This window comes from Protopterus annectens, chromosome 2.part1 (genome assembly GCF_019279795.1).
Source record: "Protopterus annectens isolate FY-2018-M chromosome 2.part1, PAN1.0, whole genome shotgun sequence".
Classification (NCBI taxonomy): Eukaryota; Metazoa; Chordata; order Ceratodontiformes; family Protopteridae; genus Protopterus; species Protopterus annectens.
In genome coordinates, this window is record NC_056729.1 from 442,043,607 (window position 1) to 442,062,604 (window position 18,998).

At 43.1% G+C, this 18,998-nt stretch overlaps 1 protein-coding gene across 1 annotated transcript in view; it reads left to right on the forward strand.

Moving 5' to 3' along the window:
• TMEM184C (transmembrane protein 184C) overlaps positions 1-9,287 on the forward strand; it is a 560,686-nt gene extending 551,399 nt beyond the window's left edge. The window contains exons 9-10 of the mRNA XM_044062246.1: positions 6,430-6,601; positions 8,440-9,287. Coding sequence (XP_043918181.1) covers positions 6,430-6,601; positions 8,440-8,741 — 474 coding nt within the window. The 3' untranslated portion in view covers positions 8,742-9,287. The remainder of the gene's footprint in view (positions 1-6,429; positions 6,602-8,439) is intronic.
• The last annotated feature ends 9,711 nt before the right edge of the window (positions 9,288-18,998 follow it).

Sequence of the window (18,998 nt, forward strand, 5' to 3'; positions counted from 1 at the left end):
CAAGCCCTGGGATACACAGTCAATTTAAAAAAGTCAAAACTGATACCATCCCAGACAATAACATTCTTGGGTGCAGAATTGGACACAGTAAAACAGATGGCATTCCTAACTGCAGAAAAACAAGAACAACTTCCTCTGTACTTCTTGGCACTAGCAAAGCAGAACAAACTAACAGCAAGAAAAGTACTGCAGGCCTTGGGTTTCATGGCATCCTGCATAATCTTGGTCCCCCATGCCAGACTGCATATGAGAAAGCTACAGTGGTACCTAAAGAATTTATGGTCTCAGCACAAGCACAGCTTAGAAACCGAAATACCACTAATTCCATGCCTGAAACAAGAGTTCCTATGGTGGGCTCAGACATGCCAGGCAAACCCAGGATTGTCTTTCCACAACATTCAAGCAAGCCAAACTATCACAACGGACGCTTAAGATCTCGGTTGGGGGGCACACATGCTGGACAAGTGCATTCAAGGTTTATGGACTCCAGATCAACTACACCTGCACATAAATCAAAAAGAGATGCTGGCAGTAAAACTAGCAATCCAGAATTTCAGACCATTCCTCAAAGAGGGACAATTGATGATAAGGACAGACAACACCACAGTCATGTGGTACATCAACAAACAGGGAGGCACTCATTCATACCCCCTATGCAGAATGACTCTGGACCTGTGGAATATGGCTCTCAGCTACAACATTCATTTACAGGCAATATTTGTACCGGGAAAAGAAAACATCCTAGCAGACATGTTAAGCAGAACTACCTCGGATGCTCACGAATGGATGCTACACCCGGACATCTTCAAGGCCATCACAAAGAAATGGGGAATGCCACAAATAGACCTATTTGCATCCCCACTCAATCACCAGCTCAAGAAATTCTGCACAAGGACATACCACCCTCTTGCTTGGAAGGTGGACTCTCTATCCTTCAGTTGGAAAGGCCTGACAGCATATGCGTTTCTTCCTCTTCCTTTGATGCACAAGGTACTACTGAAAATCAAAGAGGAACGGCCAAGGATAATTCTGATAGCTCCAAATTGGCCAAGACAACATTGGTATCCATTACTGAGGAGCATGTCTCGGGGGGGGGGGACGTGGTCTCTACCCCTGATTCCTTTGATGTTGACTCAGAACAACTACAACATCCTACATCCAAACCTGAAAACTCTGCAACTCACTGCCTGGAACATCACATAAGAGCATCTAACCCAGATTTATCCCAAAGGGTTAAAGACATTATCCTTGAGGCCCGCAGACCTTCTACTAGAAGGAACTATGCAGGAAAATGGAAAAGCTTTGTCAGTTGGAGTACGGAAAGAGGGAAAGATGTGTCAAAGGTAGATATTGCCAACATCCTGGAGTATTTGGCAGAGCTCCTTCATACTGGCCTGTCCTATTCCTCCATCAAGATACATGCATCAGCTATTTCTGCAGAATACAGCCTCGATTCCCCTGTCTTCTCGCATCCTCTACTCAGGCAGTTCCTCAGAGGAATTAAGAATGTAAAACCTCCTAGGAAACCACCATTACCAGCATGGGACTTGAATTTTGTGCTAGAAAAATTGACACTTCCTCCATTCGAACCAGCAGCAACAGCAGACCTTCAGCACCTATCCTGGAAAACTGCTTTCCTACTGGCAATTACTTCAGCAAGAAGGGTTTCGGAACTACAGGCTTTAATGGCAGTACAACCCTTCCTAATCTTCCATCAAGATAGAGTATCCATGAGAACTAATCCTACATTTATGCCTAAGGTGGTATCCAGACTGTCTCTAAACCAGGCAATCCACCTACCTACCTTCTTTCCCAATCCACAGAATAAAGGGGAAAGACTGCTGCATACCTTGGATGTACATAGACAGTTGCGCTACTACCTGGACAGAACCAAGGGCAATAGAAAAACTGACCAGCTCCTAGTAGCCTATGCAACAGGAAGGGAAGGAAAAGCAATTTCCAAACAGACAGTCTCCAAGTGGATAGGAAATTGCATAAGATTCTGTTACTCCTATCATGGAAAGCAAATTCCACAGAACATAAGGCCTCATTCTACAAGGGCTACAGCCACTATCACAGCCTTCTTACGAGGAGTGGCTACCAAGGACATTATTGAGGCTGCTACTTGGACCTCCGTGCATACATTTGCCAAGCATTATAATTTACCTCTATACTCTAGATCCCGAGCAGGGTTTGCCACTGCTGTGTTGCAAGGGATCCTAAGTACACCATAATTCTTATTCCTCCTCCCCTAGTTTGGCTATGGTATTCTACCCATTTGTTAGGACTGCAGATGCATCCTTGAAGGACATAGTACAGTTTTGTACCTACCATAAATGTAGATGTCCGAACAGGATAGCATCTGCAGTCAGGATTACCCACCCTCCTTCCCCCCTGTGGTACTCCTAGGGTATTGCCCACCTAATAGCTAGCTGGGGGGGGATCTCTTATGGTGTATTTGTTTGTATATATGTACATACATGCATATTTTTTGTATTTGCCTTCTACTTTTTGGGAAACATTGGCATTTACCCAAAAATTTAGCTATCCAAGAGGGCTACTGGCATCTGGGGCAAGAAACACTGAGGAAAATGGCGTCGGCTGATGCCTTTATACCCGAAGACCAGCAGAGATGACGTCGGGTGAAGTGCGACACCAGCCGAGGCCAGACCCAGACTTTGGAATCCGGCCGACCGAAGGGCTGCCTGACGACAGGACAACCCATTTGTTAGGACTGCAGATGCTATCCTGTTCGGACATCTACATTTATGGTAGGTACAAAACTGTACTGTACAGCTGCATCAGATGCCAGATGTGGGAATCGTGATAGCTTCCAGAGCAGCCAGCACACACATTCATTATAATGCCCTGGGCATTGTACATGACCTAGCAGTTGATGGAGGGGAAGCCCTTGCGGTTGATGTAGACTCTACCCTGCTTACCAGGTGGTGCTTTGATGGATATATGCATGCAGTCTATAGCACCCACTACCTCAGGGTATTCTGCTATTTGGTGGAAGAGATGCATATTGCTGGCCAAAACCTCGTGGGTATTGAGGCAATATATATGCTCACCAACATGTGCTGACATGGCATCCAGGAACTGATGGAATACTCTGGATGCTGATGCCTGTGAGATCCCCATGATATCCCCAGTTGATCTTTGGGCGGAGGGCTGAGCCCCAAAGGCCTTCAGCAACACCGACTCCTCCTCGGAGGGAGCTTTGGAGGGCCAGTCACCCCTCTGCTTCAAAATTTCGAGGATGTCAGAGAAAGAGACATCCTCAGAGGATGACTTGGGGGGACCCCTCCGATTCCTCGAGGTCGATGTCTGGCCTAGGCCTAGGCCTACACATACCTTGGTATCAACTGGGATGGGTTCCCCTCTGTCAGTTCTGTGTGTCAGGCATGGTCGGCACATCTCAACAATTTACTGTAGGAGGTCCCTGTCCACCCTATAGCGCTCCACTATCTCCAGCTCATGTAGCCCCTGGTAGGTTACCCTAGGTCTGGTACACCCTTCTCCGTCTCCTCGACAGCATTCACATCCTCACCACCCTCAGCCTCTTGCACATGTTGTATGATGCCTGCTGCAACCCCTATCATTTTGTAGTTTTGTTTGTTAAAAGTTCCCCGCTTGTATACACCGGTGGTGTAGAGTATGGAAAAAAAACAAAGGGAAAGGTGTTTGCATTGTTTATAGTAGTGTTCTGGGCTGGGCTGATCTGCTGCCTGTGTAATTGGGTGATTCAGTTCACCTGTCAGCTATGCTAGTTCTCCTAGATTGCGTTCCTACTGCTGTTTTCCCTTCCCATTGACTTCCTGTTTAAGCCCGGGGGCACGCTGCGCAAACACAGTGCTTAAATATGCACAGAGCTGCTATTTCCTGGTTTACTTTTTTTTTTCCTTTAAAACCTAGTGCGCAGCACGCACACTCGCTTAGGCGATGTAAAGAGTGCTAGGCAGCCTCAGACACACACCCTTGCTTAGCTCTGCTAAGCTAAGGGCAAACCCGAGCCACAGGGCTCCAATCCACTTACAGTATGTTTGACACCCCCCCTATGATGTCAGCCAACTCCTAGGCTTGCACCAAGCTATTCCTGCTCTTACACTGTTGGGAGCTGCCTATTATGCTGGGGAAATCTGGGATTCACTGTCATTCCCCTCATTTGCATAGGATTGCCTGCTAATGCATACACTGAGCCTCCCCCCTTAGCAACCACTACTCACTGGCCATGTTTTCTTCTGCCTGCCATTGACTATAATGGCAGAATAGTGATTTTGGTTAGAATGCTTTCTTGGGGGGGGGGGTTGTTTTATTTTTAGCCTGATCCCATTTGTGCGCCACTGCCCTAGGCTTAAACAGCCGAGATCGGCTAAAAAATAAATAAAAGTTGATTTTTTTTTATTTTTTAAACTGTTTTCTATGCCAATGGCCTTATACTTGGCCATTGGCATGCTTCCTGAATGATATGCACCCTTTATTTGGAGCTGTCAAGGCTCCATTTTGGAATTTGCAGAAATGTACTCTGTTACTAATCAAGTACTTTTCTGCAGATTGCACTAGTCCTGCACAGCTGGTTTCCAGCGTCGTGGATTGCAAATTCACCTCATTTGCATGGATGTCTCCTGCAAATGGGGTAATTTGCATACAGGGGCTGAGTCCGTGCAGGACTAGTGCAGGAGCGTTCGTGCACGCCCCTGCAGACTACTCCTGGATCGCACACAGACATATTGCCTGTTGGAACTCCTGCACTAATCCTGCACGCCATGCAAGATTTGCAGAATCCGGGGGATTGTTTCTTAGACTAGAGTTATCTGTCATAAACAAAGCCCATCAGGGCTTTTACTATGGTCTGTCCCTCCATGTTAAGTGCTTCACAACTTCTTATGTGGCTTTTTTATATCATGTCTTGGGAAGTATGTTGGCAAACATTTTTAGATTGCTTTGCATTCCTCAGAACAGCTTTTGATGACTCCACATGATTCCAGTTGACTGATGTTTCATGACAAGGTGTCTACCATTGTGAAGTCACGCTGTCACTGTTTGAAGAATATCACTTGAATTAAGGAGTAGCAAAGCAATGAGCCCAAATAAAAGAAATTAATACAGGTGAAAAAAAATAAAATTGACAATGCAAATGCCTGGTTAAAGAAAAAAAGTTTTTTTTACAAAGGACCAGATCTCCAGCATCTCCACATCTCTAAATATACCTTCCAAGATAGCACAGCCTTGAACATAAGGAGAAATGTCATTACCCCACACAGTTCTGCAGCCTCACAAAGTACTTTAGGTAATTTTGACAAAACACAGGAGCTGCAAAAGCAGTTAGGCTACTCTTCGTCATTTAAACAGTAAGACTAAGCACTTGATTCCACCAGAGGACTTACTGATAGTTATTCATGCCCTGGTCTTCTCTTGCATGGATTACTGCAGTGCCTTCTAGCTGAGGCTCTGTAGCAGTGAACTTGAAAAGTTACATTGCGTTTAGAATGTGGTGGTGATATTCCTTACTAGGGCCAAAGACATCCTCATGTAATCCATGGCCTGTGTTTTCTGCATGGGATGCATGTCAGGTAGAGTCTCATAGAGCCCGAAACAATTAGGCCTCCATTTATGTATGGGAGTTTGTGTGCTTTTGGCCGTCTTTTGAGCTCAGCTCCATTCCCATGGTTTTGCCAGCAGTAGCCCCCCCCCCTACACACACACACACACACACACACACACACACACAAAAGATTTGCATCTTCTGTGCCACAGTCTTTTTTTTCTCAATGGGGACCCTGGTTCTGAGAGATTCTCTTTCTTGACTGCATCAGGAGTGTACTTCCAAGACTGTCTTCAAGAGGTAACTCAAGACACACACCTTTCACATAGATGTTGGGACTCTTTTTTGACTATAATATTTTCACAGCTCTAGAAACAGTTCTAACTTTGCTATTAGAACTGCGAGTGCTTATTGTGTTCCCTTAATTTTGTTCTGTTTCTACTATATTTTATTCCTTTGATCCTTTGTAATGTGCCCAATTTTAAGGGCACATTACAAATTGTAAAGTATAACAGATATGTATTTGCTTTATTTTGTGTTTGAAACTGTGCTGTTTGTATTGTCTTGTGTTGTAAATAACAAAAAAGTTCATAAGTCTGTATCCTTGCATTTTAATGTGTCTTCTTGCAGGTGGAATTATGTTCAAGTGAGGAGTCATGGTTTGGAGATAGGTAGTGTGTGCATGACTAACTCCTCCAACTGCTGGTAGTGTGTGCATGACCAACTCCTCCAACTGCCAGTAGAGACATACCATGCTGAGGTGAAATGGAAATTCCCACTTGAGATTTTTAGGGTAACCTACTCCACCCATTGAATAAGGCTTTCTTGACTATCGCTTGATATTGTGATTACTCATGCATATGTTATTTTTTTTTTTCTAGGACTTTGTAATCTGTGTTGAGATGTTTTTTGCTGCAATTGCTCACCACTACAGCTTCTCTTACAAACCCTATGTACAGGAGGCTGAAGAAGGATCATGCTTTGACTCTTTTTTGGCGATGTGGGATGTTTCTGACATTCGAGCAGATATATCTGAACAAGTACGAAATGTCGGTAAGCAGTCTTCCAGTGTGTCTTAAAAATATAATTTTGTGGGCTGTTTACTCTCAATATTTCCACTGTTAAACATTCTGTGCGGCTGGTAACCTTTAATTGTTTGTATTTTCCAAATCCTAATGTGCACTTTTCTTGTATTAGTGGCCTGATTCCATGGCATAGAGAGATGGAGCCCTGACTGTGACCAAGGTTCAGTTAATGGCCCTGGCGCCGGTTGAACTAAGCAGAGACTGGAAAGTACTAAAGGGGTATAGATCACTTACCTCTCCTGATGGAGACAGAGTTGTGAGTGCTCAGGGAGCACATCAGAAAATGAGACTTCTGTGGTAGAGACTGATGAGACAACTACCCATGCTTCAGAGAAGGGGGAAGGGCTGTTTTCTAGCAACATCAATTGTGGAAGTAAGAGACAGCCAGAGCAAACAGCCGATTTCACAACCTCCTTGTGCATAGCTGGCCACATGCACAGGGAAATAAGGCTAAAAAACATTAAACAAGGTTAAACAAACAAAAAAAGACCTTGAACAAGCAGTGATGGCTGTCTGAATATGATGGCCTCTCCTGGTTGACTCTTTCCTCAGTGACAGTGGATGAATATGTTGATTGGCTTGAAGGGGACTGATGATCGACAGACAGTGTGGGGTGAAGAGGTGTTAGTCCCCCCAAAAAATTGTGATAGTGGTTCATCCTGCATGGTAACTAGAATCTTCACTGTGGCAGAATCCCTTGGCTACCTCTTGTTAATTATCCAGTGTACACACAACACCTTGAGATCCATACCTAACTCTCCTTATGAGCTTTTTGATTTCCCAATTCCTTGCCCTTGCACCAGAACATATTAATTTCCCTCCTTTTTTGTTTTTGTGCTGTAGAAGAATAAGGCAAGCACATCCTATGTCCAGGCAAAGAGAAAGACATGTTTTCCTAAAAGGGCAGTACAGCATCTGTGGATAATTCTAAATGACATGTTTCATGAGATACTATTGGATGCTGTTTTTTTTTCTTTCCTTGATATTTTGTTAGAAAGAAAAATAGGAAAATTATTGATATCCAGGATTTTTAATGTATGCTTCCATAGTAAGCGAAGGGGAACACTGACACTGGGGCCCTTTTTTTTTTTTTTAAAGGATTCTTTCCTTCATACAATTTTATGTCTTGCACTGAAAGAACCCATATATGGTGATCAAATGGTCAGTTACTGTTACCAATAGATTATTTTGTTAGTGATTAATGCCATGAAGTGGAACTCACAGGAGCCTTTTTCTTCAGGTAATTATTCTGTTTTTAATGAATTAATGGAAGGGCACCGAACATGCAGCAAGAAGTGGAATCAAAACATTTAGGTATTAATTGAGGGATGAAGGCCTCTACCATTTGAGTGCTGTTCTCATTTAATGGTGATAGACATCAGTTTTCATACCAAGTTGACTACTTTTATAGTGATATGCAGTACACTGCAGAACCAGAATATTCCGGCTTCATATGCTTGGCTCATTGCTAAGCACATTACATACCTGTGCGCACTGTTTTGAAGGGTACCTGTCACCTGAAGTAGCTACCCACAATGCATTTCAGTTTCAAGTAAAGTCAGGAATTCATTATAGCTGTGATACTCATGTACAGTTTCCACTAGGTTGTCCTCACTTAAAAGTAAGTCACTCACATGAATGTGTAAATTTAGTATTATCTGAGATATGATTAACATGCTCATTGTAAAAAGCTGTTTTCTTGGTTTCATAATTAATTACTCCATTCCAGAATCAATTTTAGTAGTTACAGCTCATTTGCATGAAATCAAGTTTAATATTTTTATTCACTAGAGTTTGTTATTTCAGGAAGGACGGTTCTTGGCCGCCCAAGAAAAATGAATTATGCTGATCATGAAGAGCATAATGAGCACACAAGCCTGCTGTCATCTGCTAGTCAAGACCCTGTATCTGATGCTTCTTCTATGCTGTCATCACCTTCTGGAAATTACCAAGGCTTTGGAAAGACCACAGTAACACCTCATCACACTACATCCTTAGCCCCTTCCTTATCAGACGGTGTTATTAACTCTGTTGGTGCAGAACAGCATGAGAGACTGCAGCATTCAGCATCTGATATTTTGGATAAAAAACATTTGATAAATACTTGAAAATGCGGGTTAGTGGAGAAAAAGGATGCTAATAATTTCTTTGCTGAGAGTCTCACTATATGTTCACCTCAGTTCTTCGTGGGTATTTGTCAGAGACGTGCAGCAAAAGATCCTGAATTTAAGTCATTATTTACTACAGGTTTCAGATTTGTGCCCCATTCATGTGAGGGATTGTGGAAATGACTGGAAAAAATGAATTAAGCTAAGATTGTAGAAGATGGTGTTGCTTTCATCTGTTAACCTTTTAAGCACAAACTTCTTACAAAGTATGTTACTTTTCTTTTGCATTTCCGTCAAGTACTTTGTACTGACAAGCATAGCACATTCCAATGATCCTGTTAAGAATAATGAATCAAAAACAGAATGTTGAAATGGTCTTGTACACTCACTGCCATTTGCTTTACGTGTGCACTCTTACTAATCTGGTATATGACAGTGAGGTATAAACTGCATTAACCTTAAATATGCAACCTTCTATAATAATGCTGTGGGAAAGCAGTTTAACTGCTTACTATGTAATATAATTAATTTGATGTTGGAACAGAACAAGCATCTGTTGTCTTTCTGTTGTGCTCATGATGTGCTGTGTTGTTAAAATTTACAACTGCATTGAATGTATGCAAACAGAGAGGGTATTCCTTATCAGAAGGACAGTAATGTTAAGTTTGTCGCAATGCAATATCAGCTGTGACTGTGTGGTTAGTAGCAGTGAGTGTTGAGGTTAGAAGCAGTGAGTGTAGAACTTAGTCAGTTGGGTTGTGTTACATCTTTCATGTAGCTATTACTTGCATCAAGCATAGCATTTTACATTAGCTTTTATGTTGTGAAACAGATGTGTACTTAGTGGTCCACCAAAGTTTATAGAGTAAATGTATAAAGGTACTTTGTTATTTATGTTGTGCCATGGCTGTCAAGAATGTCACCTTATTCCACACTACAAACATCTGGGAAAATTAGGCTTCTAGTAACTTAAAAGGAGCATTATTTTATTATAATTTGATCTTGACATGATGCATCAGGTAATGAAAAATAATGGACCTCAGAAGATGATTTGTAAACAGTTTCATAATGGAGAGCATAATTTAAAAATGTCACTGTGCAATATTTGGTAATGCTTCTCCACTTATAGTAACTGACAGATCTGGTGACACTCAGGATTTTGTCCCACTGAACATCATCCTGGGAGATTCATAGAAAGGCATAACAGCATAACTTACATTACATCAATGTGTATGCCCCTCTTCATTTTTGCAGTTCATAATTATGCACACCCTTGCAAGGGTAACGTCTTATTAACTGGGAGTTTGCACAAACATAATTTGTTCAACAGACCAGTTCTACCTTAGTTTAACAACTTACTAATGGGTTCTGCAGGCCACAGGGTGGCACAGACAACAATCTGACACACACACACACACACACACACACACACACACACACACACTGTCATACCCTACATGCACACAAAGCACACACCAAACATTAGCAGACACCTAAATGTGGTTAGATTACTGCTTTTTCAGCTGTATCTGACATAAGCTACAGTTCAACAGCTGTCAAACTAGCTATAGACATTCCTGGAACTGTAGCAGGTACCATCAGAACTCACTATGGGTGAGTTACATGAATTGCACTTTTGAGTAACCTGCAAAGTATATAGTGAATGACTTTTGCACTCTACAAGTAGCCAAAGTGTGCAGTGTACCAGGCTGCTTATGGGCCTTGTTAACATGGGACCACCTTAGACCACCACATTGCATGCAACACTTCACTCATTCCCCAGTTGTGTAGGGCTACACTTCTAGGCAACTTTGGAACTATGAGTCAGGACAGTGTTACCTGTACATAAGCTGCCCTACACAGCCTTTTGCAAATTGACTACGAATCCTGACCCATGTCTGTGCATTATTGTTGACCAGCTGGTCCTTACTGTGCTCATTTATTATGCAAAGAAGGTAACAGCCATGAATTGTTGGATTACTGATGGTGCTGTATTGACCAAAGCATGTTATAGGCTAAGCACAGTCTGATTAATTCAGCTGAGAACTACACAGTCCACTTATGCTTTTTCATGAGGAAAACTATGGACGGGAAGCAGGAACATAATGTGAGAGCAGTTGTGAACAGTAAATTGCAGTTATATGTGCAGTTGTTCATCACAATCAAGAATGAATCCATAAATCTGGAATACCTTTGTGAAAAGTCCTTGGGTAGACTTCTTGAGGTGTTGTTGATCCGAAACTGTAAGTCGCTGTAACAAAAAAGGACATTGAAAATGTTGAAATGTTTTTAAGGCAAGAGTTGAAAAATGTAACATTCATACCCGTCTCCTTGTCAAAGGCAAATCTCTGGGGAAATGTGTGATATTTTATATGATATAGTCAGTACATGAAAGAAAATGAAAATAGGAACAACATAGTATTTCACTGTGGATTCAAATCAACTGTGAGGACTCACTGCATTAACTGTTAAGCAAGTGGTTTTAGCAGAAAAGTTTTATTTTTAAACTCTTGAATTCAGTAACTGGTATCTGCACTGTGACAGAAGAGGTGAGATAGGCCCAGTGTCTTTCCACTGCAGTACTGCTACGATAAGTTAGTTGTGACTTAACCAGTTAACTAGATTTGCAGACACATGCCACCTTCAGGACAGGAAACACAATTCATAAACACAATTGCTCACTTGTCAGTGAATACCTAGAGTGCCACAGAAGGAAGTGAGGGTCATACTGAGTAGCAGCTAAGTTTGCTGATGTCCTTCAAGAATGCAACTGCAGTCCTGACATATGGGTTGTCCTGCCTCAGGCAGCCCCTCGGTCGGCCGGATTCCAAAGTCTGGGTCCGACGTCAGCTGATGTCGCCTCTTCCCCGACAGAGCGGCTGGGGTATAAAAGCATCAGCCGATGCCATCTTCTTCAGTCTTTCTTGCAGCACAGTGCCCGAAGCAGAAGCAGTTCGCAAGTGCCGGTCGGCCAGCTCCTGTATTTTCAGTTACCGAAGTCATCAAAAAGCTAAGTACCCCATTGGGGAACCTTTTCTTGCCTCAACCGATGTCAGATAAAACTGCTAAAGTTAATAACTGTTTGTCTTGTGGTAAACAAATACCTCATAAGGACTTCCATTCTTACTGCCTTCCCTGCCTGGGCCCAGACCACGACGTCTCGGCCTGTGCTGCCTGTGCTTGCTTCAATAAGCGCACACTCAGGCGCCGGGCAGAGTTTGCTGAAGACTTTTTTGGGGAAAATTTCTCCTATATCATGCCGTCGGAACAACCGACTACACATATTTCCAAAAAACGGAAGGACCGGGACCGACATTCTCGGCCCACGACTTCCACAGACGCCACGCCAAAGCCTACCGCGAGTGCATCGGTCTCTTCGGAGGCAGTAATTCAACCGCTCCAGACCGATGACACCGCTTTACCGCACTCTTCGGTCTTGGAGGTTACCCCGGTGCCGGTTGTTGATTTTCCTTCTGAAACCGAAGCCCAGGATTTACCTGACACCATACCGGTGGATAAAGTTACTCCAGCACATGGGGCAGCTAGGCCTCCGGTCTCTATGTCCATCAAGGCCTACACACGGGCTAAGGCTGTCAGCCAGGCTAAGGCTCACCCTCCTAAAGCCTTTTCCCAAGGTTCCACTTCTGATAAACAGATCATGACTTTAACTGCAGATCTAATTTCTTTAATCAGAGGTTCTCAGGCACATCCAGACAGAGGTTCTCAGCCGCCTGCAGATAAAAGGCCTAGGGTTGAGCAGACAGATACCCTTTCCTCAGATGAAGCCTCTGGGAACTCAGACCATTCAGATTCCCAGGAAGAATCCTTCCAGGCCTACGAGGATTCTGATGCTGATGAATCCATTCCCTCTGCCTCTCCTCCAGAGGATATATCTTTCGGGGAAATTCTCCACTCCATGAGAGAGCATTTTCAGTGGCAGGGCCAGGATTTCTCTGACTCCAGGAAAAGGCTACGTACTTTCCTTAAGTTACCCCAGCACAGGCCTTTAGCTATTCCACCAGTGTTAGATGTATTGGATGATGTGTACTCAGACTCCAGTGCTTCCCCTGATTCTCTCCCTCCTGCTCCTGTTAAGCCAGACAGATATTACAGGGTTCCTGAAACTCATAAGCATCTCTTTAAGGCCCACTCTGTGGATCTAGAAACTATTTCTCAGGGGCCCAAAGGAGTGGCCACCTCCACTGCCAAAAACCCTTTGCCCACAGACAGGGAATCTAGGTCCTTGGAGAGATGGGACAAAAAAGTTTATACCTCAACCACCCTTGCCATGAGGGCACTTAACTGTCTTTTTCATATGTTTCAGTATCAGGATTTCTTGATGGATGATTTGCAGAAAAAGTTAGCCTCTCCTGAGCCTTTAGATAGAAAGGCCTTGCAGGATTTGGTTCATAATACTCAGCAGGTTAGCAATCATTTTCTTCAGTGTGGTTATGATGCATTGGAAGCTTCATGTAGGGCAGCTATGACAGGGGCGTCATCGTAGACATGCTTGGTTGAAAGAACAGGCATTGCCAGATCATGTTAAAGTAAAGCTCCTAGATGCACCTCTGGAAAAACAGAAGCTATTTGGTGCTAATGCACAGGATGTGTTGAAATCTATTGAGGAAAAGGCTAAATCAGTACAAACAGTCAAAGATTTCCTCCAGGTTCAGCCACCGAGGTTCAGCAGGAATTGGCCTTCAAAGAATTGGTCCTTTCCAGACACTGACAAGTTCCAAAGGGGAAAAAACAGGCGTGCTCGAGGTAGAGGGCAATACCGAGGCTCCTACAGGGGCCGCCAATGGCAACCAACTAATCAGAGAAGTGGCGCAGGGACTTCTACTGCTCCACAGGGACAATCACAATAAATTGGCTTTGACACTGCCGACCAAGGCTCAAAGAGAAGCACCTTTAGGCGGAAAATTATCCTTATTTTCAAAGAATTGGCACGTTTTAACAAAGGACAAATGGATTCTGGACATAATAGACAGAGGTTACAGGTTCCACTTCCATACCTTACCAACAAGACAAGGCATGCCATACCTGCCACAAAATCAAAGGGCAGAGGCACTCATACAAGTTTCAAACCTGTTACAGATCAAAGCAATAGAAAAGGTCCCTCCTCTGGAACAAGGCCAGGGATTCTACTCAAGACTGTTCCTTGTTCCAAGAAAAGAAAAGCAATGGAGACCTATACTGGACTTGTCCACTCTAAACACTTTTCTCATGGTGCCAAAATTCAAAATGCTGACGTTACAGCAACTTCTTCCCATGCTGGGCAAGGGGTCTTGGCTGGTTACTCTGGACCTCAAGGAGGCATACCTGCATGTCCCAAACAGACACAGTTGCAGAAGATACCTCAGATTTCTTGCAGGGTCAGAGCATTATCAATTCTCAGCATTGCCGTTTGGCTTATCTACTGTGCCCAGAGTATTCACGAAATGTCTGGCATCAGTAATTGCACGTTGCAGACTCCAGGGGATACAAATATACCCTTACCTGGACGACTGCCTTATACAAGCGGACAGCAAACAAGCCGTGATAAGAAACTTAGACTATGTCATACACTTACTACAGGCTTTGGGATACACAGTCAACGTTCAAAAATCAAGACTACTGCCATCCCAACAAATAATTTTTCTAGGAGCCAAACTGGACACAAACTCACAAATGGCTTTCCTCACAGAAGAAAAACAAGAACAATTACCAGATTACTTCAAAAGTCTAGCAAAGCTCACCCAGATGACTGCAAGGAAAATCCTGCAGGCCCAGGGTTTCATGGCATCTTGCATTCTTCTGATTCCACTGGCAAGACTTCACATGAGAAAACTACAATGGTACCTAAAAAGTTTATGGTCTCAACACAGCCACAACTTAGAAGAAATTATACCACTCATTCCATGTCTTCAAAAGGAATTTTTGTGGTGGGCACAAGCAAGTTAATTAAACAAAGGCATGTCTTTCAACAAACCTCAAGCAAGTCAAACCATTACACAGACGCCTCAGATCATGGATGGGGGGGGTGCACATGGAGGGCAGATGCATGCAAGGGCAATGGGCTCCCCGGGAAATGCATCTGCACATAAATCAAAAAGATGTTGGCAGTGATTCATGCAATCGAGGCCTTCGGAAAATTTCTTCAGCAAGGTCATCTGCTAATAAAGACAGACAACACCACTGTCATGTGGAAAATAAACAAACAGGGAGGCACTCATTCTTACCCCCTCTGCAGACTAACAATGACTCTTTGGGAAAAGGCCCTGAAACTGAACTTACAGTTGCAATCCCAGTTTGTTCCAGGCAAGGACAATGTTCTGGGGGACAGTCTAAGCAGAAACATTTTGGACCCACACGAATGGATGCTGCATCCAGACATTTTTTCACAAATAACTCATGCATGGGGAAGGCCGGACATAGATCTCTGCCTCTCACCTCAATCATCATCTGAAGAAGTTCTGTTCGAGGACACACCATCCTCAAGCCTGGAGAATGGATGCTCTCTCCTTCAACTGGAATTCTCTGACAATCTATGCATTCCCACCCCTACCATTAATGACCAAGGTGTTACTGAAGATCAAAGCAGAGCAACCAAAAGGTAATTTGATAGCTCCAGACTGGCCAAGGCAGCACTGGTATCCATTACTAAGGAGCATATCTCGCACCAAGCCGTGGCCCCTGCCTCAATGGCCTCTGCTTCTAACTCAGCACAATTACAGGACTGTTCATCCCAACCTGCAAACTTTGCAGCTGACAGCTTGGAGGGTTCCATGACTTCTACCCATATTTCTCTCTCCAAAAAAGTTCAAGAGATCTTACTGGAAGCACGCAGACCTTCCACCAGAAAAACTTATTCAGCCAAATGGAAGAGATTCATCACCTGGAATGCCAACAAGGGTCAGGATGTATCAGTAATAAGCATGCCACAGATACTAGAATACTTGGCAGAAATGCTTCATAGTGGCCTTTCATATTCTTCCATAAAAATACACGCTTCAGCAATCTCAACAAAATACAACTGTGATCCACCTGTGTTTTCACATCCTTTGCTAAGACAGTTTCTAAGAGGGATAAAGAATATCAAACCTCCCAGGAAACCACCAGTGCCTGCATGGGACCTCAACTTCGTCTTGGAAAAATTAACTCTTCCTCCTTTTGAGCCAGCAGCATATTCAGAAATGCAATTTCTCTCCTGGAAAACAGTTTTCCTGTTGGCAGTTACCTCAGCAAGAAGAGTCTCGGAGATACAGGCCCTCATGGCAGTACCTCCATTCCTCATTTTTCATCAGGACACAGTTTCTTTAAGAACCAATCCTTCATTCATGCCAAAAGTGATATCCAGGGTGTCTCTAAATCAAGCAATTCACCTGCCTACTTTCTTTCCCAATCCTCAAAATAAAGGAGAAAAGCTGCTGCTCACTATACACAGACAATTACGCTACTACTTGGACAGAACAAAGGCCAACAGAAAGTCTGACCAACTATTTGTAGCTTACACTGCTGGAGTGCAAGGAAAGGCAATTTCCAAACAAACAATTTCAAAATGGATTGGACACTGCATCAGATTCTGTTATTCTTTCCATGGAAAAGGTGTGCCAGCCAATATCAGGCCACACTCCACCAGAGCTATAGCCACCTCCACAGCCTTTCTAAGAGGGGTGGCTACAAAGGACTTTCTAGAAGCTGCTACATGGAGCTCCGTGCATACATTTTCCAAACACTACAACCTGCCTTTATACTCCAGATCCCGAGCAGGCTTTGCTTCGGCAGTCCTGCAGGGCATTTTAGCTACACCATCTTTTTCTTAGATCCTACCACCCCCAGCTTGGCTATGATATTCAACCCATATGTCAGGACTGCAGTTGCATTCTTGAAGGACATAGTACAGTTTTGTACCTACCATAAATGTAGATGTCCGATAGATATGCAACTGCAGTCAGGTTTACCCTCCCTCCTACCCCTCTGTAATTTACCTTTTGGGTCCACTACCCCTTTTCCCACTTAGCTGGGGATAGCTTTTATGGTGTATCTGTTTATTACTATTGTGCATGTCTGGAATTTTATGCATTCTCTAAATTTAGCTTTCCTTGGAGGGCACCTGGCATCTGGGGCAAGAAACACTGAAGAAGATGGCGTCGGCTGATGCTTTTATACCCCAGCCGCTCTGACGTCGGGGAAGAGGTGACATCAGCCGACGCCGGACCCAGACTTTGGAATCTGGCCGACCGAGCGGCTGCCTGAGGCAGGACAACCCATATGTCAGGACTGCAGTTGCATATCTATCGGACATCTACATTTATGGTAGGTACAAAACTGTACTTTCATTTCCTTGGCACACACTATACCGATGGTACTTGGAGATATGGTAACTACTGCAAGTTCTGGTGCACAGCATTCTATATGCCCTGCAAGTTACAACAAGATTTGGCAATAGATAAGAAGGTAAGGGCACATCACTTAGCATACCATGCATCCTGCAAAGTTACATTGCAGGTAGTGTTAAGAAAGTAGTGAAACTGGTTACTAACTGTGCGAAAGCCATTTTTTCACACCTAATTGAAAATCTATCTTCTCATTGTAGGTAGCTGAGGAGGGGAAATCTGTTCTCCAAGGTATATGCTTGCTAAAATGAGGGATGCAGGGAACTCCCTCCATAGGAGAGGGTGAGAATTGCACTTCTCTCCCCCAAAATCAGTTTCTAAATTACAAAACTCATGTTTTTTTTTTTTTTTTTTTTCCCGAAAATGGGAGTCATTGATATTTTTATACAGCTGTGTTATATCTAGTATTGCAGGAGGGTAAATGTGTACAAGCACCCACAGACTGTGCACCCTGCAAAGTGACAGTGCATTTGGTGTTAGGAGAGTAATACTGCAAACTGAGTCACATTTTGCAGTTTGCTGTTGAAAGGCATGTTGAGCACTTGGAAGGTTATTTTATATGGCAGGCACACCGTGAAGAACTTTGTACACCATAATAGATATGGTAGCAGTCTTGGCATTTGGAATATGCTTGTCATTGGGTAGACTGGGGGCAGAAAATAGATATGCTTAGTTACTCTAATTATCAGAAAATAGATGTGTTCAGTTACTTAATGTATATGTATAATGCACTACATGGCTGCAGGGTAAGTGCTGTAAATGGTGTGGACCAGTACAGCTAGGCTGGTATGTGGGAGAGGTTGCAGTTCAGAAATATTCTGATCTGCATTTCTATCATTGCCCATTCTTTTCTATTAGCTGCTGTTGGCATTTCATTTGGCTTTAGTACTTTGTGATGGAAGTCACTGTCCTACTACATTACAGACCCGTGTTGAGCTGTACTAAAGGACATTTTGCCCACTCTTGCAAATATATATATATATATATATATATATATATATGTGTGTGTGTGTGTGTGTGTGTGTGTTTGTGTGTGTGTGTGTGTTTGACATTATACGAATGCATGTGTATATGCATATATCTATACAGAAGGAGATTAGATGTGTAGATCTCTGTATTTGTGCTTATATGCATATTGCATGTGTAAACACGTGTGTGTGATGAAACAGATGTTGATCTGTTTGTGTATGCTTGCACATGCTGGGAGAGTGGCTGATATTTATGCTTGCTTTGTTTACCAGGTTAGTTGCACTAGGCCAGTAGCCTTTTTCAGGGGAGATCCTAGGTAGGATTCATACTAGCTACCTTCATAGTGTCTGTCCTACCACTGCAACAAACTGTTGTCAGAGCAGTGCTGACACACCAGCATGTAACAAACTAGTTCACTGGCTTCTGCTCAGTGCACTTGTGAAACTGCATTGTAGTGGTGTCAAAAACCTTAGTAAAGCAGTGTTCCACAGATTGTTCTCAAATCATCAAAACTGTGGTCAGCTGCCAACTCAGAAAATGTAACAAATATTATATGCAGGTGTAAGAGGGAAAGTTGTTACTCACTTAACTGTATGTCTGACAAATCTGGAGTTGATGAATTGGACACAGTGATACAGAACTCATGAAATATTTCTTTAATGAATAACTGTCCTCCCATTATGCACTTTAGTCTGTTATATTTGGAATACTATATGGCTGTTTGAATTATGTTAGTTCTGACATGCATGCTGCATAGTTCATTTGCGTTATGTATTGCATGCTAGCTGCTTAACAGCGGACAGTGTCCTATCACTTTTCCAGCCCTAACATGTCTGAGTGTTGTGTGTACATTTTCAAGTCCATCTTAACTGAGAGTTTAAGCAAAAATAAACATCTTAAAAACAGAGGC